Source organism: Rhinichthys klamathensis, unplaced genomic scaffold, assembly GCF_029890125.1.
Source record: "Rhinichthys klamathensis goyatoka isolate OS25496 unplaced genomic scaffold, OSU_Roscu_1.1 h1tg000064l_1, whole genome shotgun sequence".
Lineage (NCBI taxonomy): Eukaryota > Metazoa > Chordata > Actinopteri > Cypriniformes > Leuciscidae > Rhinichthys > Rhinichthys klamathensis.
Genome location: NW_026606607.1, coordinates 5,291,297 through 5,317,626, shown reverse-complemented (window position 1 = coordinate 5,317,626; position 26,330 = coordinate 5,291,297). Strand labels below are relative to the sequence as shown.

Sequence of the window (26,330 nt, the reverse complement as noted above, 5' to 3'; positions counted from 1 at the left end):
AATCACACAAGCCTAAAGATGGCCGCAAACCTATAGACTAAAAGCCACAAAACTTAATTTTGACTTAACATATTGAGTAATATTAATTATGCGTTTCACGTCCAAAAATCCATTCCACAATCAGCACAGAGAATGCCAAAAAAAAGCCCACAGATGTAGCCAGCTGATTAGCATTTATAGCTCATTAGAAAATGCAAATCCAAGACTGACAACATTAAAATCGCACAGAGGCTCTTCCAGTAGTTTAACAGAGGAAAGCTCTTGAGCGGAGTCAATGCGACCAGTCTTGACCTGCGTGACTGCACATAATGGAGCCATCTAGCATTTGTAAACTCCCATCCCTGAGGCTTCGGAGCAAGTGATTTGATTAGGGGTCTTAACGTGACGGCCTTCTTCAGATAGCAACATGTCTTAACCATTGAGAAACACAAGGACCTCCTAAGCCCTCCAGGTCACACAACCCTGGTTGAATCCAATCATGGAAGAACTAGTTTGCTTTGAACGTACTATTTCAGGGTTTTATTCTACAGAAGTCAAACATAATCTGTCATGCTCATATTTTTATGTAAGACTAAAATAAGCTACATGCATCATACATTTTTAAGGTTTGATAGGTTGATAAAAAAAAGGAATCCGATATGCAATACACTCTTAAAAAATAAAAGAACCAAAGGGGTGTTTTTTAGAGCAGTGCCATTAAAGAACCATGTTGGGTTAAAGAACCATTTTTTTCTTGGTATTAAGAACATTTTAATAATCGGAAGAACATTTTTCCACTGAGAGAAAAACCTATTGTCCAATGGAAAGGTTCCATGAATTTTAAAGGTTTATCACTGAACCATAAGCCCTCTTCAGATGGGACTAGTTTTCGAAATTATGTTTTAGTTACACTTCGCCCAACATCTGTGACTTCATGTACCCATTCAGACGGGACTGACCTCTCCGTGTTGATTACAGAGCTGGAAGTGTGTGTTTTCTAGACGCGGGGGTTACAGCTGTATGACGTATGTTTAATTTAATATTAAACATATATACGTCATTAAAATATTAAAACCCTATTTAAATAAACTTAACATGAGTTTATATAAGTTGTTTATAATAAACCCACATAAGTGAGCAGAGTCATCTAGACATACCTGACACTGATATTAAAATGGGCAGACTTAACAGTTTTCTGTGATTTGACTATTTATTAATTTTATCATTTTATTTTTTTAATCGGATACAATTGGCTTGGGAATTGAAAATTGATTCCAATTGCGTAATTGGATACTTAAGGTCAGGAATCGGATTCTTGTAATAAAATAACATTTTTAGAAATGTTTTCAATTTCTGTGTGCACATTGTAATGTGATTTCAAACCATTTTCAAGTGCAAGAAGACGTGAAAGAGAACTCTATTCGGTACTCACTCCGCACACATCCAAACTCATATAGTGCACGATGCTGAATTGTGTTCTCGTACGCATCTTCTTGCGCTTGAACGCACAAATACACACATGATTATGTCAAAATATCCTCATAAGCACAGTCGGTTTCGTCTTAATTTAATGTAAACAGTTGAGAAAGAAAATGCATGTGTAACAGGATTCTTAAAGTGACAGCAGCCTAATATTTCTGCTGCTCTTTGTCATTACTGATAATCAAAAAACAAAAGAAATAGAAAATCACTCACTGATCTTGACTGAATAACTTTTGTAACTTCAATAAGGATTAATAAATATTGTATTTACAAAAAGAAAACTAAGCAGTTATTTTATATTTGTTTACTCAAACTTTGTTCAGTTGTATTTATGTGTGCTATTGCTAATTTGTTCTTACTTTCTTACTGGTTATTGTCGTTAATAATTATTATTATTTTTTGGTATCTTTTGTTAAAACCATAGGGAAATCTTAGTTGTCTTTAGGCTGCATATTTTTTTGCAGGCAACTGATTTTTGCGGGCAAAACGTTTTGCCAAAAGACAGAGAATAGATATGTTTGAAATGTAAAGGTTTGACTAATGTTTTTACCTTACTGGAATCAAAACTAGGAATCGATAAGAATCAGAATGGAGCCGACTTGGAATCCCTAGATACCATCCATACTGAAATTAAATGAAAGCATGTAAAATATTGGTGTGCAAATGGTAGCTCAGGTAGGTAAAAAAAAAAAAAACATACGAGGAGAAGCGTTACTATAATAAAATATCAGCAATCACTGACATTCGCATTTAGACGGGATTCGATTTCTTAGAGGTCCGTTGAGTTTGTGAAAACCAGTCGAAAACCAGTAGATAATTTGCCCTGGAATTTTTACTGAGGTTGCGTGAAAAAAACAGACAGGATTAAAATCACAAACAAATTTTTCAAAAAGGTCCTCTATGAAGACTTGTCCCGTCTGTAGAGGGCTAGAGATGCCAATAAAGAATCTTTATTATGGAATGCACAATCCAAACCCAAAGGCACTGCATTATATAATTGCACAAGAAAAGAAGGCAGCAAAATAAACAAAATCATGAAACCGTTAAGTTAAACACCTCCAAGGTAACGGATCATATTGACAAAGATCTCAATTTTCAGTCCCAACCGCTGTCAAGGCAGCACAACAACCAGGAGCACTTCCAAGTGCCATCGCTTATTTGTTTACTATGTAAATATCTTAACAGGCAACGTGTCGGACGGCCCAATAAATCAGTTAAGCCTGTGATCATTATCTATACCCTGTTTGCAGGCATTATGTAAGACAGCTATTTACTCAATATGTGTCATTTGCCAGCTAATGGACAGACATTCATTGCGAAAACTCAAAACAAGCCGTGGCATGAAGGCGCAATTGAGAGATGGTTTTCAGGCTCATTATTTACTTTTCACACAAACAGATCTTTCATTTAGCTGGTTCAATATCACAGACAGTCGATGTGTCATTTGCTGCATCTTTGGCTGCGGCAGCATGCGTGTCTGGACTGAGCTGCGGTTTAGAGCATTTGAGCCATTTTATTACGGAAAGTGACGTCGGTGGACGCAGCAGGGCTTTTAGCGTTCACCTTTGTAGTCAGGGGTTAAGTGTTGACAACTGTTAGAGCTCACATGGTGCACTTTAATTTGAAACGAGGTGCTGTGATAGCGAGGTCAAAGGGTCAAACCAGGGCCATGCTCTCTATCAAAGAAGGCCGAAACTTTTGAACCGCAGATACGGCAAACGTGAAATACGTCTGACCCTCGCAACTGTTTGTTTTACCTCGATGCTGCACTTCAAACCCTCCACGGGAGCTGTGCGTTTATGTTTTGAGGTTGTCAAGAAGCCCTCAGCCAGTTTTGAGATGTTACGTAAAAACCACAAGTGCTGGTTCAAGTCTAGGATAGGGGTTGGATGGAGGTCTGATACGATCGTTTAAATCCGCTTTCTCATCTCTGACACGCACCAGCTGCGTCTTCTGTTCGCGCTCTGACCAGAACGGGAAGACATCTCAACTAGAACAGCACTTTTTCTTATCCACAGAGTTCTCTCGACTATCTGCACTTCACATTCTTGTAAAACCAGAGGCCTCTAAGTTGTTTTGTTTACTACGATCCCTCCTCACGTCACATTCTGGTTGGCCTTAACGTGTCACGTCAGCCGCAAAAATCCAAGCAATGCTAAAAATGCAACCTAAACGTTTGTTTTGCTTTTGGTGGAGCGTGCACGCATTTGACTGCAGGCTACGGTGTAGTACAGGGGGAGGAACCCCACATCTGTTCAGCATAAGAGATGTTTAGAGTTACTCGCTCTCTCTGGATCAGACCTTGTTTGGATGCAGCGGCTTATCTGTGATTGAACAGACTCACGGCATACTGTATTTCTTTGCTATACGTGAAGAACCGCCTGCATCTTCAATATCTCGAAAACTTTAAGCTCAGGATTTCCAGTGAAACGCATTTTAACGCTCAATTCCTGTAAATCTTGCTGAAATTGTGAAATCCTGCAGCGGTTGGCCACGTACCATGCATGATAATCAGCTTAGATTGCTAGCGATGGAGGCCAGCGGTATTCATTTGCTGAAGCTTGACTAAACTCGGCATTTTACGCAATCCAAACTCCTTCAATGTTTCCATAGTAAAATGTGGGCGGATTTATAATTGGTATCAAATGTTTCATTCATTTTATCTGAGGGAAAAGTTGTTGTGTGCAATGGACAAAGAGGTTCAGCATTTTGCTATACTATTCAAAACTAACGGTTGGTGAGTGTAGGATAAAAATCCACCCAGGCTGTATAATTGGAAAAAAGGCCATTTGAGCCATCCGACTTGTCCATTTGTTTTTAAAGCTATATTGATCCAAGAGAGATCTAAATGGTTCTACCACCACAACATGCATTTCCTGTTTTTAAGATATGTGAGTTTATTTATTGGCCTGGGTTCAGTGGTGAGAGTGAGCTGTGTTTGGAAGCAGTGAAGCTAATTAGACTCACGTAAAAGACTCTCGCCTCTTTCTTTGCACTTAAAACACCAAAACAACAAAACAGAGACACTTTTATCGCGGAAGTTTTGTACTAGCTCTAAGTGTAACTTTGAGCTTAATGATGTAGGTTATCATATTCCTCTTTGAATTCTTCACACGGCCGCTTTATGTTGATTTATGCTTTGCGCTACTGAGAAGATACAAATCATTTCATCTCTGGGCTTATGAGAATGAATTCAAGCACCGACAGTGCATACACTATTCCAGGAAAATATATGTGGGTGATTCTTCAATTAGAAGAAGTTTTCAGCTCCCTCGGATGAAAAAAATAAATAACAATGGTTCTAGTTTCAAAGGATAGATTATAATATCTTTTGCATATTGTGTCCTTTAAATTACTATGTGCAAATTTTTTCATGTTGAAATATTACATTTGCCTAAATTTCATTCATTATGTTTGTCTTTTTCTTTTGAAATGTAAAAAAGCGTTCTCCTCTGCATTTTTCTTGAACGTAAAATCTCTCATTTTTAATGTAGTAGGTATTATGAATGGTTAGTTTAAAAAAAAAAGAATTACTCTACTGTTATCATTACCATCTCACCAAACTTTTTACAATAAATCCCAATTTACTTATAATTTGGTGCTGTCATATCGATCGCGATTAATTGCATCTGACATAAAAGTTTGTGTTTATATATATGTTTTTGCATACATATGTGTGTGTATGTATGTATATAAGTATAAACACAAACTTTTATGTCAGATGCGATTAATCGATTTGACAGCACTAATATTATTATTAGGTATTGCCCAAAAACAATCAAGCCAATGATTGTTTCTCTAATTATTATTCATAATAATTAGATGTCTCATTTTCATAAAGTAGCCTAATTGAAGAATCAATCAAATACATTAAGGTGTTCGATTAAAGAAAACATTATTACACAATAATATTTTGTGTTAGGGGATTGTTGCAATCAGTAACTTTGCGGCTGAGCATTAGAAACGGTGATGTCTACCACAAATTATTGCTCCATATGTTCACTCAACCATTGCGTTCATAATGTATAATCTGAGCAACAAGAAAAGTAGAAGTTCCTGAGACCCCAATTCACCCCAACAGCTGTTCCCCAGGTTTCCTAAGAGAGAATATAGAAAACAATGTTGTTAAACCTGTACCAACATGCCTCCATGTACATGTTCTTATAGAAGATCCATCTTGGGTTTTACAAGCGTACATTTTTACAATGGCAAAACTGTGTCGGATCTGACTGTGGTGAGTGAGCACAGATTTGAGTAATTTCAGGCCAGTTACCTGTGCATGCCACCATTTCCGGCTCTGTTGCCATGCTGTGGCCCGTAAGAATATGTGTATCACCACATTTTTTTAGCGTTGATCCCTCACGTCTGAATGAAAGCTCTGGGTGCTGCTGGCGCAGTCTTTGATGATAGCAGTAAGTTTTCATCTGTCAGCCTTCACGACTCCCCAAAGGTTCTCTCTGGGTTGCTGTCTATTAAATTGGGATTGATTGAAACAATACGAATCATACATTCAACACTGTACCGCAGAAAGAGAGATTTGTTCCTTCTGCTGTCTTTCCTTTCTTCTGCTTTCATTTTTTGACAGGCCCTGGGGGCTTGTTACCGTTTCCCAAAATGCATTTCACTGCACTTTTGCAATTTAAGGTGACCGCTGAGATACTTTGCACCCGGGCTGTACATCCATTTCCATCCTGTGTAAAAAGAGTTTTATGCTATTAATATAGAATCAGGCTGTGGCTTTCTGTATATAATGTTTTGAAGATCAATAAAGAATACTTAGATAATTGTATTCTGGCTGCTCTGTGTTGAAGCAGAAATATTGAGTAAATATCCTTACTGATTTCTTCTTATGGAAAAGGATTTAATAACTACTGATAACAATATACTCAATTTATTTACATTATTTAATAGAATTAACTCTGTTTAGAGAGTAATGCAAAATATATTTCAAAACATCATAGTTTTGTAAGAATGTATTTCAGTTTGCTTGTATCCATTCATCACTATTACATTTTCATTGCTTATGCAATATTGCTTTTACTGAAAACAAAATATCATTTCTCTATGCAGTTTTGTTTCTGTACGCCTTTGAATTTCTGTCTTGTCCATTAATCTTTTGCTCAACCCTGTTAACAATTCTCCTGTAAAATATTGCTTTCATAATATTGACCGCATAGTTCAAACACACCCTTGTAAAAAAGAAGTGTGCTTAATTTGATTGAAAGTGCACTTGCAGATAGTTTAATATTAATGAAATAAAAGGCCACTTAAGTGTACTTAAAGAGAGTTTCCTAAGTTCTTCTTAAGGATACATTTACACAACAATGATGTACTATACACAGAAAAGTTTTTCCTTTGTGTTTTTCGCGTACAGACGACAACGCTGTCAAAATGATCCCCGTTCACACGGATCCGCGAAAACAACAAAACACACTGTATTATTCATGTCAGGCCAGTAGTTGGCAATGTCACTTTGTGAAGACACACTACTACGTGCCTATAGACCGAACACGTAATATCCATGCGCATGACATCACCGTTTTCACAATTTCACATTTTTTGTAGTTTACACAGAGACTATAATGATAAAGGATAGTTCAAAACGAATTCAATAAACCAAAGGGTCTTTTAATGACAACAGTCTCAGGAAATCTACGAAGATGAAGGAAAAGTAATGGAATGTCTACCCACAAACACGAACAACAACCGAGGGGTAAAACAGAGCAACTTAAATAATACACAGTGATAATGAGATGATAACGAACCGGTGTTATGATTGGATGAGTGTCCATGACAACTGATGACCGGCATGAAACTAAGACAAAGAATTGAAAATAACAAGCCAGAAGTCCATGAAAACAGAAACTAAGAGCAAACTAAACTCAATATCGGCAGACATTTTCACACTTTATCCAACCTTACAATATTTTGAATATAACAGGGTTGAGCATGTTACAGCCCTGTTATCTTGGGCCTGAGCTGGGAAACTATTTCTTAAACACTCTAAAGTAACCTTTCTCAAATAAAGCATAACAATCAGCTTGAGAATGACTGTGTACGATCAGATGTACGTGATTATATCCCAGTACAATAATAGGAGGGACCACAATCCCACCAAAAATGTGGATGAATTGATTTCCGAAAAAAGAGATTTCAAGGATTTAAGAGTTGAAGAGTTTAAATATGACTAGAAACTCCGAGGTACATCTTCTGCTCCAGATACCCATCTTTTGTAAGTCCCTGGTGTTTATTTGCAGGAAAGCCTTGAGAAATATCCAACAGAGGTTAATCTGTGATTAGCATAGCTATGGCCATGCTTGAGTCACAGAGAATGAGGAAAAGGAGTGAAATGATGAAGAACAGAAAAAGAAACGGAGAGGGCACCTCTGAGCAAGAATTGCCCCCTGCGGTTGCCTGATGTCAGGTGTGGGAAAGCAGATGAAAGTGGGAAAGGGGTGCTGTGGAGGACTTTGATCTAGCCTTTTGTGTGCTAAACACGGCTGTGTGCCAACTCTCTCTGAAGGTGCAGCCTTTGAGTGCTCTCCCATGTGCTCGCTATGCCAGTCTGTATGCCAACCTGCTGTCTTGTGCTTCCACAGATGTGTCTGAAGTATCTTGTCCACCTTCTGCCGCTCTCTTTTCCCCCTTAAAGGGTCTGTGCGCAGCACGGAGACCTCTGGATGATTGTTTAAAGGGGGTTCTCGCATTCCGGAGGCACATGTCATGCTGAGTCAGGCCTATCTTTTTCTACTTCACTATCATAGAAAAAGCGCTACAGACTTCCAGCAGTGCAATGATAATGATATGCATGTTCAATTTTTTATGTGTGCTATGCCTTTGAAATGCGCCCGTAGTTAACCCGTTTAATCTCACCAGTCGCATTTGTGACCGCCATTTAGCTTTGAGTTTGAAGAGTCTAAAAAGAGTTGATGCGTTTCACACCTGTCAACTATAAATGAAAGTGGAGGCTGTATTGAATTCATGTGAACATTTTTACATGGCCAGGGTCAAGGATGTCTATAATACCTGGGGGAAACTATTCGTTAGCATTCTCATTCATCTCAATGGCAGTTCCAGAACTGCCTGGAAGTACGTGATTTGAAATCAGTCACATGTTTTGAGACCGGCGGAGACGACAGCCGCTAATACCAGCCTCCTGCGTTTCTGTCGCTGCCTCAGAAGATGCAGTTGACCAGCGTGGCGGATACACATCGTCATGTTGTAAAGAAGACAACATCTGTATTGCAAACCCCTCCACGTTGCGGTTTCTGTTGTTGTTGTTTTTGCCGTTTGCCTACCACTGGACACTGAACAGTTGCGATACACAATGTGGACAGTCAATAATTTTAGATCAGATTTCCAATCAGATATACAAATAATCAGATTTGGACTGACAGTGTAAACGTAGCCAATATAGCATTGTTGCTCTGTAGCGATGTTTTTGCCGTTCACACTTGCGAAATCTGATCTGATTTCAATCGGATATGCACGAGATTGGATTTGGACTAACAGTCTGAACGTAGCCTAGGTCAACACACATAAGCATAGAACAGAAACAGAACTAAATCAACACAGGAATCTACATGTTACAGAGCCTGTGTGACAGAGCTGCAAAAAAACCAAAGCAAAAAACAAAACACATAAATGACTGAATTAACATTTTGTCAGTTGGTGTATCATTATTTTCTGCATTTTGATTTTTTTTTTTAATGTAGAAAACTTAATAAAAAAAATAAAACATTAAACGATAAATATAATAAATATTTTTTTTTTTTTTTTTAAACATCATTAAAAAAAACTTTGATACTGGTTTGACCAAGACTGGCCTAAAGGTAGGCTTGAGGTAGACCCCCAAGAAACCACATCAAACCAGTTTAGTCCTTAACAAACCATAGCTATTATGTACAAAAATGTTGTTGTTGCTAGGTAGCATGTTTTACCATGTTTTGCTAGACATTACTAACATGTTGCTAAGCATTGCTTGCATTTTATTAACATGTTCCTAACATTCTGCTTGTATGTTTAGCATGTTAACACACAGCTAGCATGTTTATATGATATGTTAGAACATTGTTAGTTTTATCATGTTTATGGCATGTTTTAGCATGTTCTTAGCATTCTATATTTTTATTAACATGTTTAAGCACATTGATTTAACATGTTGCTAGCATGTTTTAGCACATTGCTAATATAACAAATTGCCACCATGTTGTTTTAACATCTTGCTAATGTTTTATCACATCATTAGCATGATTTAGCATGTTGATAAAATGTTTCTTACATGTTTTAACATGTTGCTAGCATTATTATGTTTGTCAAGCCAACATAATAAATATAATTGAGAAGAAAAAGTGACATTTTAGATTGTAGCTTTGAGAGTTCCTGCTGCTCAAAGTGTCTGTACTCAAAAAGGGGAGAATGTGCTTGTAACACCAAAGTCACGAGTTCGATTCCCAAAGAATGCTTGAACTGATCATACTTTGAATGCAATATAAAGTTGCTTTGATTAAAATTTCCAAATGCATAAATGTAAATGAATAATTCACCCAAAAAATTGGAACTCATCCATGGTTTTGAAAATCTTCAAAAAGCACCTAAATCTACAATAAAGTATTCTACACTGTAGAAATGATGCACTATAATAATTTTAAACTGTGCACAAACTGTATTGATTCTCTCTTGAAGTGACAAACTAGAATCTGAAGTAGAGAACAACTGTAAAACAAATATCCACTGTAAAAAAATATAAATAAATGAACAATACAAGACTATAAACATGGCCAACAACCTATTAATTGGTAACAGTAAAGTCCCCTTACCATTTACTGTAAATAAAAAACAGTTTTTTACTGTAAATTTCAGTTAAATTTAAGATTTACTGTAAATTTCAGGTTTACTGTATATGTAATTTGTTTTCTGTAAAAACTTAAAATGTTGCTACCATATTTTTTCAGAAACATTTTGGCAACCACGTTTAAAGTTTTTTATTTTCCCTATTTCCTGTGAATGTTTGAGACTTCTGATTCATTAGCCAAGTATGGGTAAATAAATGAAAAAGTGCACTAAACTGTTTGCTCTAGAAACCAGTTGTTTATAATTATGAATGAATAACGAAAAATAATACAACAAATAGTTTGCAATAAAAAGCAGCATAAATGTTTTTGTACAGCTGAAATAATTGGAAGCCTTGCACATTCTAAAGTTATAAAATGGCAATTGTGTTAAAAATAAGGAGGATTAAACGACCTAACTAATGAGCCACATGCACACAAACACTTTAACGGTACCTTTTACTTTTGTTTTCTGTTGTAAAATTCTGTTTCTAATCAGAAGGAAGGGAGGGAGGAGGTGAGGGGGGGGGGGGGGGGGGGGGGGGCATGGAGAAACAATCATGGTTCAGGCTTCATGTTTGTTTTTTATAATTTCTCTAATTTCATTTGTGTCACTATAAGATTGTGTATCAGATATAATATGAAGTTAATTCTCCATGACAGAAGACGGTATTTCTCCAAGGGCCCAGTTACAGTAAGTAAATAATGTGAGTTCATCAATAACATACCAGCGGAGTTAGTCATCAGGAATAGAGCTGCTGGCGGCATGTGCCAAACGCTCTTTTCATTTGTGTGCATGTGTGAACTGCAGTCTGTGGATGGATTATATAATACGACAGGCACTGGAACACGCTGATGTCTCAAAAGCTTTGCTGCAAAATACTGGCTTGCCTCTTTCCCAGAATCATTCTGAATTGATTGGTTTTGCAAACAGAAAACTCAGAAATCAAGGAGATCTGTTTTATAAAAGAGCTTGCACCTGACAGTACAAGATGCACAGGAAATGTTGCGATTTTACAATTTATTAGTCAATCTTCCAAAGCCAAGATTTAAATCTAAACCCATGCATCTGGATATAATATACAGGTCAACGTACGGAAGAAAGTTGCAACAAATGTTGCTTGCTGAGTTTAGCTCTTGCATAGACCGACTGCATGTTTATAGGTGGTTTGGCGGAAGAGGTCGGTTCTGGTCTCGAGTGAATTCTTTTAAGTGCTTCTTTTTCCATTATGCATTTTACTCTGAGTGTAATGGATTAGTTATTAGGCTGACACCTGTGAATATCTGAAGCTGAACATTCTTATTTTGTATGCGATTGCATGTTGTAGTGCATCCTGCAGACAAACATGCTTTTTACAATGCTTTCACAAGCGGGAGTAAGGCCCTGTCCCAAATGACACACTTCATGTGCACTTATGGTCTTGTGGGCTCACAATGGCCACCGAATGCACGTGTCTGTTAAGTCCACAAGACTGTGTGTCCCATTTGTCATTTTAGGTTTCAGAAGGGTGCTCATGAGTGCCCCCTCCGCAACAGACTTCTACAGACTTAAGAATATAATTTACTTCATAATGCACAAAAATCCTAGATCTTTGAATGAAATCTGTTTGTTCTGACAGCGTGGTCAATATACAATGAATCTATTGGTTGCTATAATAATGATGTGTGACTCCAAGAGACTTTCTCATGCAACAGCTAAAAGCACGAAACGCTCATGTCAATCTTGACATCTTTCTGTGTTGTTAAACTTGTAAGGTGGAGTTGCCCTGTACATTCATGTATCATGTGTCTGAAAGCTCTCACCCATTCACTGACTCAGTTCATGAGAGCTGTAAATAAGTGAATTCAGACACAGCGGCTACTGCACTGTGTAATGTTACCGTCACATTCAGAAACTGGAAATTTTATTCAAATTTCATGCGGTTTTATTTTGTGATTTGATTTGGCTATGCAAAAAAAACTAAAAAGAAAATCTGATTTTTGCTGCCTGTCTGAATAAATACATAGTGTAAGGGTTTCTTCAATAATGGGCACTTTTAGTCCCAGGGGGGCTTATTTATTTTTTATTAACAGATTTAAGCAAGTTTTTTTTATAATTTCAATAAATAATATGTCGCATACAAACAGTTTTTAGTTTTTAGAAAAAAAGGTTCTATATAGAACCCTAGGATGCCAGACTCAATATTAAAGAACGCTTTATGTGCGATAGATTTTATTGGAGAAATGTGAAAACTGCAGTGAACCAAAGACAGTCTCAAAACATGGTTTGAAATCGCTGGTGTTTCTGACGTTACCTTGTAACCAATCAGGTCAACGTGTGATCGTCAGCGAGTGGATCTCTGAGCTGCTGTGAGTGAGTGGAGGCGGGGCTCATTTGCATATTCATAGAACCACATATACTAAATAAGGTAAGGGTTTAGAGTTACATTAAAGCTATTTTAAGGCATGAATAATTTTTTCAAGGAAAAAACATTTAAATATTTCATTTTGGTGATCAAATTTGAGTTTTAAGGGAGAAAATTATTGACTACAGGGGGACTTGAAGAAAGCATCTGATTATAACAAAGTGGATGTTTGCACGAGCTCTGCAATTCGGCACTCTAGTAAAGTCAAGTCAAGTTTATTTACACACCACTTTTTACAATAGATTGTTTAAAAGCAAGCAGCTTTACAGTATTAAACAGGAAAAACTCTGAGTATCTCTTTCAATTAGAAGTACAACTTCATTTTCTACTATAAAGCGGCTCTCCAGTGTGTTCATGTTTTCACTCTGGGACGTCCGGCCTCAAAGGACTGATCAGAAGAAATGAACCAGAGATTTCCATGTCAAAGTCACCTATTACGGACCAAAGGTAGTTGGGTGGTGTTTACCAGCCAGAGCAAACGTTTCCGGAAAGTTCGCTTTGGCTTGCCGTTTCAAACTCCTGAAATGACTTTGTTTTGGCCTGATTGTGTTCGAAATGACGTCACACAAGTTCATTCTTTGATTTTGCTTGAAGTACAGTATATCAGAGCCTTAACGTATTAGTCATGGTCCCACAGTGGCTAAACACTCTGGCTACGCCTGTTACAGTATAGCCACACCCCAAACTCTCGCTATAGGTTGAGCTGGAAAGAGATTGACAGATCTCAGCGGACCACTCTCAATGATTTGATGGCGCCTGGGAGGCTTAATGTTCACACTTTTGCCGGAGATAAACCAATGAATGGGCAACCCGATCTCGGTGGCTAATTCGCACGAATTCATATGACTTCAATTGCGAATTGGGCAACTCATAAAATATGTACGATTTAGCAAAAAACGTACGAATTCATACAAATTACCTACCCCTGACCCCCCCTAAACCTACCCATCACTTGGGTTTAGACAAATCATACGAATTCGTACGAGTGAAGGCTCGTAAACACCGGGACGAATATCGGCGCGCGTTATTCGGCAGCGTTTTTCAACGCGTTTTTTTGTGTTCACACCCATGCGATTTTGGCTGACGATGAGCCGAGTGAACATGCCAATTCATTCCCTGACATTAGATGGCGCCCATTTGCTCTGCAATACCACTCCATAACAGTTCTCTTTTATCAAGGTTTTTGTAGTCGCTGTCGCGTTTGTCATATAGTTCTTTATGTTCCGACACCAACGGGACCAGCAGCTCTACATTCATCTTGCCTTGCATCTTCCTCGTCTTATTTCTTCCCGGCAGTGTAGACGGCTAGACGCTACTTGGCGTATATCTTCTTCGCCGTTACGTATGTGTGCTCGGCAAGACCGTTTTGTGTTTGAGCGCCCCCAAGTTGTGTTTTACTGTAACTTCAGAAGCTCCAGACACGTGAGCAAAAGTGCCAATCTCATTGGTCGGATAGTTTTTGACGCGGTGCGTCAAACTAAAAAAACGAACCCGAGGCATTTTTAAAAAAAATGGCGCTTTTAAGCGTGGCGTTTATCGCGCCGGTGTGCACACTCACATTGGCGCCCTTTGTTTAGTCAAGAGGCGTTAAACGTCGGCGAATATCGCGCGTGAACAGGCCTTGAGGTTGTAAGAATTCGTATTAATTAGCCACCTCATACTCACTCGTACGAATTGGTCTTGAGATAGCATATGTACAATACAACTGGAATAAGAAAATATATTTGAACATAAAAAGGAGTTTATAAATGTCCACAGGGTCAAAAGTGCCCATAGCTAAAGAAACATCAATATATAACAAGTACAGGTCAAAGACAGCGTTAAGAGACAGTTAATAAGCAAGACTGAGAAACGAGAGATGGAAGAAAAAAAACTTAGCAATCATAAGTGCGAGGAATGCATGTGTGGGAAGCGGTTTTGGCTTGAACAGTAATGATCTCAGCACACACAGGACTGCAAAACAGCATCTGCCCTCAAACGTTAAACGCAGACCCCCAGAAAGAACACCTTCATTTTAAATTAAATGCCAGATTTAATGTCTCCGAGTCACCTGGAATTGATATTTAAGCTGATCTTTTTAATTTTCTAGACAAAAGGCAGTGCTACATTTAGAGAAATCATCTGAAATAGCATCAGCAATCAGTCACTCACACCGTTTCCTCCAATATCCCTCAAATTAATGTGCACATTAGAATCAGGAAGGAAGCAGGGAAGCGTGCACTCTTGACACCTGGAAATGACATGCGCTTGCATCCTGGGATACGAGGGGTTTCTTAAAGATGCATATTTCATGTAAATGCAAAATGCATGAGGACAAGAACCTCAGTTCAAAGTGCACGAGCGGCCATTTAAACCCCGCTGCTGGCCTGATGTATGACGCGAGGGGAAAGCGCCGTACGGGACTCTCACGAGCAGCTTGCTAAATGAAAGAATTATGAGGATGAAATTCCACAAAACTATCTACAGATTTAAGCATTCACTGATGTAACTGAGGAAGGTCAGGACGGGGTGACATTCCAGACAAGTATGTGTGTGTGTGTGAGCTGAACCAGCTTTCCAAACCTTCACTGGGTTTGGGTTTGTGTGTGTGTGTGTGTGTGTGTGTGTGTGTGGGTGGGTGGGTGGGTGTGTGGGAGGGGGGGTGGGGGGATTTAAGTCAGTTATTGCCATTTTGTTTGATGATGTTATTTATAGAACTTTGACAATAAATTCTGTTATTATTTCCTCCCATAGTAAAGGCATTTGTGTGCTATTTTCCAAGATTCTGAGTCTTTGTGTGAGGAATAGACCTAATTTAAACGATTATTTAGAGAAGTTCTTAGGCCTATTTGGTACAGAAAGATGTGAATTGGATTGAGAGCTACAGCGGAGAAGAAATTTTGTGCATCATGACTTTAAAATATAGAGCACAAGATGTATAGACTCCATTGTTTTTTTTTTGTTTTTTGTTTTTAAGAGAGAGTGACAACATGGAATCCTTGTTCATGTCCATTACAGGTACATGGGAAATAGCAGCCAGTGCATACTTTGACATTTCAGTGTTATTTTACTATCAATGACATGCAGTACTGTTAGTTTTTTGTTAATATTTTAAATTAGATTTCGTTTTTATATCCTCTGGTTTCAATACATTTTTAGTTAAAGTTTTATACATTTTCTTGTGTTTTTTTTGTCATTGTAATTATTTATGTATACATTATATATATATATATATATATATATTAGGGCTGTCAAATGATTAATCACGATTAATCACATCCAAAATATTTTTTTTTTTACATAATATATGTGGGTGCACTGTGTATAATTATTTTGTATATATATAAATACACACACATGCATGCATATTTAAAAAAAATATATTATTTATATATAAAATATTTATATTTATATATAATATAAGTTATATATAAATCTATATACAGTATATACATGAAAATATTTCTTAAATATATACAAGCATGTGTGTGTATTTATATATATAAAATAATTATGCACAGTGCACCCACATATATATTATGTAAAAAAAACTTTTATTTTGGATGTGATTAATCACGATTAATCATTTGACAGCCCTAATATATATATATATATATATATATATATGTGTGTGTGTGTGTGTGTGTGTGTGTATTGTATCCATATCCAGTTTTTTTACAGATCCAGGGATTTTGGAAAGAAATTAATTTACTATATTAAATAAAAATGTTATTTAACAAGGACATATTTAATTAATCAAAATATGTCATTAAACACATGCATGTAAAAAAAATTCAAATAAATGCTGTTCTTTTGAACTTTTTATTAATTTCAATGATTTCTGAATGATCATGTGACACTGAAGACTGGAGTAATGATGCTGAAAACTTAGCCTTGATCACAGGAATAAATTACCTTTTAAAATATATTCACATAGAAACCAGTTATTTTAAATGAAAATAATATTTCACAATATTACCATTTCACTGCATTTTTCATAAAATAAATGCAGATTGATGAGCATAAGAGACCTACCAAACAAATAATCATAGTCTATATTACTAAAAATCCCTTTATCAGCACACAGAAGCTGTGAACTCAATGAACCCAAGTGCTTCTGAACCACCTTTATCAAACAAATGTGTAATTTGGCAACTACAAATTATTTGGCTTCTAAATATTTCAGTTTATGGGTTTTATAGTCTGGTGCCGTGCAGAAAAATGAAGGTGACCGTATTTTGGCGATTGTACAACAGCTTTGCGTGTGGCTAATCCAATCAGATTTTAGAAAGTAGGCAGTGCAGTAATTGAGCGGCTCAGAGAGGTCTCAGAGAGAGAGAGAGAGGGAGAGAGACATCATTTAAAGGGAGACAGAATGAGATGAGCTACTGTCAGACTCCTCCGAGCGTGGCCAACATTGTCATCTCTCCCAACCTATCCTCATGTGCGCTGATGTGCATCTCGGGATGACAAGATCTTCCTGTCTTCCTGTCTTTCCCTCCCTCTGGAGTCAGTCAGTATCCGGGAGGCATCAGTCTTGGATCACTACGCTCAATCAAAACCTGGTCAAGGAAGAGCTGCATAATGTGACGGAGGCAATGTCTCTTTGATGCCGACTCGTCAGCCTAGTGCCAAGAGAGCCAGACAATCCCAGTCTAAACGGATGATTGGGAGAACCCCCCCCCCCAGCAAAGACAGGTAGACAGAAACACTGTCGGCTGTATTAAATATAATCCCCGGCGTTGACCTGTAGGTTGCCTCTGTTTGATTAATTGGCCTTAGTTTTAATTAGCGGGCCCTTGAAGACTGCCTGAATCGAATGAAAACACGCAACGTAATGTAATGAAATAAAACCCTGAAATGGAGGTATCACGGTCTCGTATGATAATATCACCTCATTACATGTTGATTGTTTTACCTGCAATCCTATCTGCACTCATTGCCCTCCATTATGAGGCATTTGAGAGGAAATCAAAGCGGAGACAAACAGATAATCATTTTTTTTTTTTTTTGTGGTTATGTAATGTCATTTAAAGGCTAATGCAATTTATAATAAATTTGATCATGTTGTAAATTCACAGATGTGCTCTGGAGGTAGTGTCTTAATTTTCGACGTCTCCATGTTGTATACACACTGCCCTCTAGTGTGTCTGACGCTGCAGCTGGTGTTGGTCTAGTGAATGCCAATGCGTCTCCTGCTACTCTTGAGGATTTGACAGCCAAAGCCGTTTTGTGCGTGCCACTCAAGCACGACGTGGGAGAACCGCAAACAAGGCCACGCTGCTCTTATAAACCATGTTGACACCACAATTATTTGGCACTGCTCTGTGACCCTTTCGAGACAACAGAGGTCTGATCAATATAGAAGTCAAGATGCTGTAAACATTATCTCAAGATATTTTAAAAGCGATGTTTTCTGGGGAAAGACATGGTAGGTAGCTTGGTAGCATTTAATTTTTTTAAATGAAATGAATTAATAAAATTAAAAGTGCTTTTAAAAAACTATTTGCAATGTCATCTATCTATCTATCTATCTATCTATCTATCTATCTATCTATCTATCTATCTATCTATCTATCTATCTATCTATCTATCTATCTATCTATCTTCCATCCATCCATCCATCCCTCTCCCTGTCCATCCATCCATCCATCCATCCATCCATCCATCCATCCATCCATCCATCCATCCATCCATCCATCCATCCATCCATCCATCTATCTATCTATCTATCTATCTATCTATCTATCTATATATCTATATATCTATCTATCTATCTATCTATCTATCTATCTATCTATCTATCTATCTATCTATCTATCTATCTATCTATCTATCTATCTATCTATCTATCCATATATCTGTCATCAGTCAATCTATCCATCCATCCATCCATCCATCCATCTACCAACCTATGAAATGCATATTGTAGATGTTTTTACATTTGTCTAATTTGCCTGGCAACATGATCGTAATAATGAACACATTTTAAGCTTATGAAAGTGTAATTAGCAAGCAATGTGATTATATAAGTGTAACAATTTATTCAATCATATCCAGATGTTCTTGCAGTAGTGGTAATAAATCATCCGTATGCTGTATGGTCAACTAATTTCACCCGATAAATCCATTACAATTTTCTTAGGGGAAAAAAAACAGATGATGTCATTTTTACATTATGTAATGAGACACTAAAAGGGCAGGAAATAAGTGAAAAATAGAACGTGGCTATTAATGAAACTTTAGAGACATGTTTTTTTCATTTTTCGAAACATACAACAAAAGGTCATCTGAGGATACGGTGAATCGGGAAACCTGAAACCCCGTCTACATCAAGGCGAGCCTCTCTTTCCTCAGTGGCTGTGAGTGTGTTCTTTCCCTCAGGGAGAAGAATCCAAACTTCACCACTATATGTCATTGTTTACTAAACGACTTTTCCCAACAACAATCACCACACAGAATTTAAAACACCAAAACACTTTCTTTCTTTTGTTTTGTTGGCAAGCAGTTACATTGTATGTAACTATGTTAGCCTACTATTACAAAGACAAATGAAACCAAACTTTAGGGAAGCTAAGCTTTGATTGCATAACTCTGCAAAACTCTCTCTTTTTGCAGATTTCAGCATGTTCCTTCATTCACTTGGGTTAAAATGTGGCAGACGTCCTCTGACTTTCTTTTACTCGTCTTTGCTTCAAACTGAACAGCTCGAACACCAGAACAGAACTCTGCATCCTCACCAATTTTCACACCTCTGTTTGCTTCTCATTAACATGTACATGTTGTATAACAGAGCTTGTTATATATGTGTATGGGTGAACTCTTAAAACATTTCACACTCACTCATTTGTTTGATGTATTACTGTAACTAACAATGTCCAATGGTGTATACATACACAGACTGATTGAAAATTATGCACAAACATATTTTAATAAAAATAAGAAAAACAACTTTTAAAATTTGTTTACTTTATTTTTATTTAAAATGATTTATTAGTTTTAACAAATAGTTTTATGATAGATTTGTATGTTTTAACATTGAAAATCTGGATCTAGGACAATATATATATTTTTTTAAATCTATAAAACCTTTAAGTAGCACAGTATACAAATAAATAACGAAGGCATGTTAAAAAGTTTCCAAAACAGCTTGTTAGTTTTAAAATAAATCATCCCCTCTGACATGTTGAAAAAGACCCTTATTAGAGGTGAAACTAAGGGGTTTGAGTTATGCATATGTCTGTGAGTTTCTATTCTCCATTCTGATGAAAAGGGAAAAACTATGATGTATTTGTTTCTCTGAAGGTCACTGCTAACATGGTAAATCTGTGTGTCTGATCCACTTGGCTTTTTGCTTCGTTTGTTTTCTTCAGCTGATTGATTTTCATTTGGAAATGGAGGTTTACTATATGTTTAGTTCTGTCTGTAAAAGCAAGAGGTCACTTGAGGATACGGGGATGCGAGAAAGAACTGGAAACGTCTGCCTCTCGTTACCACCGCGGCTTTGTTCCAAGATGGAAAAGACTGTACGAACCACTTATTCGTATAATCAAGACATGAATGTTCCAGGCTCCTGTGCAATCCGGGTTTACACACAGTTCTAATCTCCAACTGAAGGGCCGCTGTTTTCTCTGCTTTTTCTTTATATGGACAAGGAAAACATTAGCTGAACTTGCCACCGGAGTGTAAATGAGATCAAGATGGATTTTGATATCTGCTTTCTGTTTACAGCGCTGCAAACCGCAAGCTTTCTGAGCCTCTGAAAGCCAAGTCCAAGACATGAGGGGCAATGTTAAATGAGATTTCCTGTAGCAAAGCGCTGGTTGTGGCTAAAGGCATTAAAGCTGATCAAATCTTATAAACCTCTGCTAGTAGGATTTGATGTGCATTACTGACAGTGAGAAATGGTCTGTTTGAAATATAATACAGCACTTTAAGCCTAGATAGCTAGGTGGTTATAAGAAATGTTCAAAGTGTTTTCAAGAACTTGACGGTATTTTAGCAGACAATTGTCAGTGTGGTAGTTTGTTCTTTAGCTTTGAATTTTCTACAACAACACCTTTACAATGGAAGATAAAGCCCGAGTTTGACATTTAAATCACTGTAGACTTGCTACAAATGTTTCCCTGTGGGATATTGTACATTATTGGATCTTATTGAGAACAAATTTAGTGAGTCATGTGGGGAAGTGATGGAAATGTAGAGTCAAGCTCTGGAGAAAAGAGTCCTGCCAATTTTGTTAAAGTGCTAAAGTGTTATATGAAAGCCCAACCTTATCATGTCACCTTCAAATGGCGGCCATGTCTAAGCACATTTATAATCCAAAGTCTTTCAAATAAAAAGTTGAATTCAGCCACAAGGTCAAGTTATAGACAATATTGCATCCTTATGTGATAAGGATGTCTTAAAAATAGTGCTTGCCCCTTGCATATTTGAATGATTTTGCATACAGTAAGGTAATAGAAGGCATAGAAGACTGGAACACCTTTTATGATGAACATTTCAGTGGTTTCTATTCATTTTGGCTAACTTTGCTTATCTTTGTTCATATAACAAGCATAATTGGGTGTCTTCAAGTGATGTTAAATTCTAGGTCCAAAAGGAACAGTCACGTAAAAAAGAATTACAGGATAACAAGAAGAGGAGGAAGAAGAAAAGGTTGGATAAAATAACCCACTCAATCTCAGGGGGTAATTTACTAAAAACTAATTGTTCACACTGACAGTTTTGTTTATTTGAACGCACTGCCTTCTTTATTTTAGTGCCTGTTTTATGCATATGCAAAAACGGATGACAATATTATAAATAAGTGTCCATGATAAAGATTTTTTTGTTGTTGTTGTTGAAAAACTAGTTTAAAACACCTGTGCCAAGTTCTTACAAAATATATGAATGTCCTGTCATGTAGGGCAGTCAAGTAATACATTTCACGTTGTATACATGTGATCATCTTATTCTTATTTAACTGTAGACTATACTTATATTTTGTAAACACCAACTTGACCAGGTTGGGAGACCAACTAAACCAGTTTAAACGACCAGCTGGGATAGATCCAACACGCAAGAATATTACTTAAATCCAAAAGATGTGCAACTGATAATCAAGCAGTCTGTAATCATTATGTAAGTTAAGACTTGTGATCCAATCTGGTGAAATCTTGAAAACCAAACATTCCCCACACCTACATTTGTCCAGGTGCATTTGAAGTCCATTAGACAGCACTGAGGGATTTGACTGATTTGACTGCATGGAGAGCTTAGCTTACAGGGGAAGTCGAGAAGCAACACTTCATGACGATTAGACCATGAAGGGAGATTCCCCTTTACACCCTGGTTGAGAATCAACAACTGTTTCTGGAGACGAAAAGATGAAGAGGGTGACCCACATTGGGACAGCTGGCTGGTCAAGGGATGTAGAGAGTTGAGTCATGTTGTTCTGATGAATGTCAAACTCTATATTCAGCATCTGTGATAACATATACAGCCTTTATCCAGACAGACGTGGATCAGCATTGTGGATATTGGATATACTTCAGACAGGTGGTCAATGATGGATATCACACACTTCATAGTATACAGTAATGGTTGATATGTTGACATTTATTAAACTGTAAGATCATTACAGCTTGACCCCAAGGCAAATCAGCTATCACCAAACAAGCCCTTTCTGTGCTAAATCACTGTGTGTAATCACATCCTCCTTCCCCATGTATCCAAGACAGCACCAAATTAATGTCATTCACGTGTCGCACAGGAAATGCACACCTAGATATGAGTATGAGTCACGCTTCCCCTATGACCTGAAACATACTGCGAGGAACCATCTGGAAGAACCAGATAAAACCATGCATCTTTATGGCCTCTGGTGCACTGTTTACTGCAAAAGGTGTTACATCTAAATTCAATTTACAATATGAACTGTACATGGATTCTTGTACATGGATGAAAATTTGCGGGTTTTAAATAAACTACCTTATCGCATCCACAAACTGCAGACTCTAATGGCTTCCGGTGGGTGCTGCATTATTAATGGTATGTGGTTAAATTTATCCCATCTCCTGCTAAATCCCATGCATATGCTAGAGATAATGACCAGCAGGAATTGCTGAGCCACCCACTGACTCGCTCTTTCTTGCTGTCCCCGTTGGGCCAAGGGTTAATGACATAATTTCCATTCAGTCAGGCTGCTGTACTCTTCCTGGTAGTCAGGTGATGAGAGGGAAAGCATGTGTGTGAGCAAGCGTGCCCGTATAACCATAAGCTGAATCAGAAAGAGCTGGCAGCAGCTCTCTGATCCTGGAAGTGTCACCAGATATGCAGAGAGTGACTCACCAGAACGAGCAAGATCAAATAAGAGGTTTGGGGAGTGGTGTTACTCAGGGGAATAGTATGCCAACCTTCGCTGCTGGGAATTTATCCCATTGAGAGCTGGGTCAGAGAGGGCTGAAGGGGTCCTGACCAATGAAAAAGACAATTTAAAGAAAGATTATGCTGCTTTCTGCGTGTGTAGCAAGACCAAGTGGGAAATTAAAGGAAATGTTAGTCCAGAAATTGTCATCATTTACTTAATCATGTCATTCCAAATCTGTAAGTCTTCCTCACCATTTGAGGAAAACAAAATGAGTTATCTGACAAAATATTCATGCTTCTCTTTTCCATACAATGATGATCAGGGTTGGAGCTGAACTTTGCAGGAAAGTAGACCTCCAGGAACAGGATTGGACACCCCCTGCTGTTGATGACGTAGCCTGGGTAAACCCAGACAACTTCCGGCAAATTTAGATTTGCTTTGGAAGTTAGTCTGGCAAAGAGCTCATTCAAGCCCATTTCCAATCCGTCGAAATCGAGGCACCAATCAGAAACGTTGGGGCGGGCTTTACACGATGACGACAGCGCTGGGATTTTGAAGCAGATTTTGTAGCCTACATTACAAAGATGGATGCCGCCGTCGAACATCACTCGTTTGAATCAGCTATCGCGTTTGTTTTAAGCGATTTGAACGTTTCCTTTTTGTTAAAAACCGAGCAAAGAACAACACTCGGAGATGTTTCTCCGCCGCTCTGCATACGTCATCTCCTTCATCGCTCTGATTGGGTTTAGGTCTATCCGCGACGTCCGTTGGTGACGCCCCTCTGGAAATGATTTGTCTATGACGCTTTGCCAGACCATAACTCAGTTACAACTGAGAATGGTCTGGTTTTAACCAGGCTAATAGATGATGAGGCAGAAATGGCTGGGCGTATGGTGGAGGATCCATCCACGTTAGAGATGTATGATTGGTGTTAGGTTGGTGACTCACTAGGAGTGTCCCGATGGGTTAAAAGTGATGGTGTAACAGAGCCAGGTCCACACCCTTACTTCTCTTTTGCTGGTCACACCCTGTGGAGATAAACTGACCATCCCAGCACTGTAAATACCCTTTGTGCTCTCAGCCAAACCACTTTCAAAGACAGAAAGAGAGAGAAGCACTCACATGAAGCCCAATATGACTCATGTCAAAATACTTGGAAAAAGCTTGCCTTGGTGGAAATATCAAATAGAAAGTGGCTACCCTCTTTAATTTGTGTTTGTTCCATTTGGGCTCTGGCTGGAAAGGTTATGTAACTATACTCAGTAACTCCTTTAGAGGTTTCCTCTGGGGCAGCGTTCCTTAGTTTCATTTCATTTTCATATTTCCATCTGATTAATTTTCATTTTCAATTAGAGGTGCAAGAACTCACCTAATTTGGAATACGAAAGAGAGGACAAACATGCTCTGACTGCTTATGAGATTTTCATATCTGGTAGGCGTGTGTACTGTGCAGATTGCTTCTGAATTATTGTTGTTTGTCTATATTCATATTTGTCTAGTCTATATTATACCAGTGGCAGCAGAAAACGATGATTTATCTAGATAATTTGAGGTAGAAATTTCCAGTTCAGTAGCATGAACGGACACATTTAGAATTCTAAAAACTAAGGAGGACAAAGAGTACTGCATTTACATAATCAATAAATAGGCTGCATGAATAAGCACATTCCTGGGTTTTACCCTCTGGTACCAAACACAATGGCTCTGTTTCAAAACCATTGCTACTTTTGCTATTTCAACTTCTAAGGCAGCTTCTAATTAAAAAAAGAACCTAAGTGACTGATTTGGAATACTCTGCATACATGTAGGCAGCAGACTTCATAGAAATAGTGCTCTTCCAGTGAAGTCACATGAACTCAGGAACTCACATGACTCATGCACTAGGCTACTCCAATAAGAATTCACTAGGCTACTCCAATAAGAATCATTGGTCATGTAGGTCATTTTTTATTACATATAGTTTTATTAAAACTTTTCATTACTGAATTAAATATATTTGTCATTGACATTTTTGTTTCCACTTCATCCTCCTCCATTTGGGTGAATTTTTTTTTCCACCCACTGAGCTCATTGCAATGGATTTTAAGATTGCTTCCTTAAAGGATACAAGTGATCCTGCCTTAGAATTTGACCAAACGATGGTTTCTTATAAGGCTAGAGTAGTTCAACCCAATCTTATGAGAAAACGACCGTAACTATTTTACAAGGTGGTGATTCATTTAAGGCCCTGTTTACTGCTAGTATCAAGATGCATTTTGGTCGATCGGATCGAAAGTGGACGACGCTATTGTGTAAACGGGGTCTGAAACATTTTGAGCTTGTCCACTGTCGTCCACTTCCAAAGGTAGTTGAAAATGCATTCAAATGGATTGCTTTCGTAGTGTGGATGCTCATGTGGTCGAATGTGTTCAAATAGCCACAAAAGACCACCAACTCTCCGTCTAGTGACCTAATGCATAAAGATTATGGGAAGTGAGCTAGCCAGATGGGATTTAAACTTTGTCAGCTGAAGACCCAAGTTTGGTTTGAAGACGAAAAACATACCATGCACAATGTACTCTCACCATTCTCTCATCATTTGGTAACCGAGACACTGCTTTAAATGACATGGTGATGATGAGCCACACTGTATACTGTATATCAGATGGTAGCAGGGATTCAATTCTCAGCTATATATAAAGTTTGGCTGATCATAGACTCAAGAATGTTGCAGAAATAGCCCAGGAGAGAGTTACAGTAAACTTGTGTGTCACTTTTAAATCTTAATTTAAATATGACACATAAGCTAACTTGGTTGATGGTCTTCTGCGGTCATGCAAAAAAGGCTTTCTGCGAGCTGATTTCAACAAATTTAGTCTAACTTCCTGTCTTAATGCCCACTTGTGAAATATTAAATGGTTTTCTACGGATGAATCTGTGTATATGCACAAGAAACAGCATAAACTTCAAAACGAGAAATAAAATAATAAATTAAAGTGAAGTTTACTCATTAAAACAACTGAAAAAATCTGCCAGAGGAAAAAGAAGCAACAAATCTCTGCTCAAAAGGCTGCATGTTTTAAGGCAAATCAGTCACAATTAAATAACATTTTACTTAAAAATGTAGGTTTAGTGGGTTTGTGTTTAACTAGTACACTTGTTAGTGAGGTAATCAAGTAGGGCTAGTTCATCAAAGTTTTCAGCCAGTAAACAGGATGGTGTATCGGTTAGGACACAGGAATAAAGACGAGGAGATTAATTTTCTTTTCCTTTAACTGTATTGAGCTTCAGCAGTACTCATCAGAACATTCCAATATCCAGTAT

General features: G+C 37.7%; 1 protein-coding gene across 1 annotated transcript in view; it reads left to right on the top strand.

The window, feature by feature from the left end:
• Nucleotides 1–22,155, top strand: part of pfkpa (phosphofructokinase, platelet a) — a 305,449-nt gene extending 283,294 nt beyond the window's left edge. Inside the window, exon 21 of the mRNA XM_056249929.1 lies at nucleotides 21,982–22,155. Coding sequence (XP_056105904.1) covers nucleotides 21,982–22,148 — 167 coding nt within the window. The 3' untranslated portion in view covers nucleotides 22,149–22,155. The remainder of the gene's footprint in view (nucleotides 1–21,981) is intronic.
• Nucleotides 22,156–26,330: the final 4,175 nt, after the last annotated feature.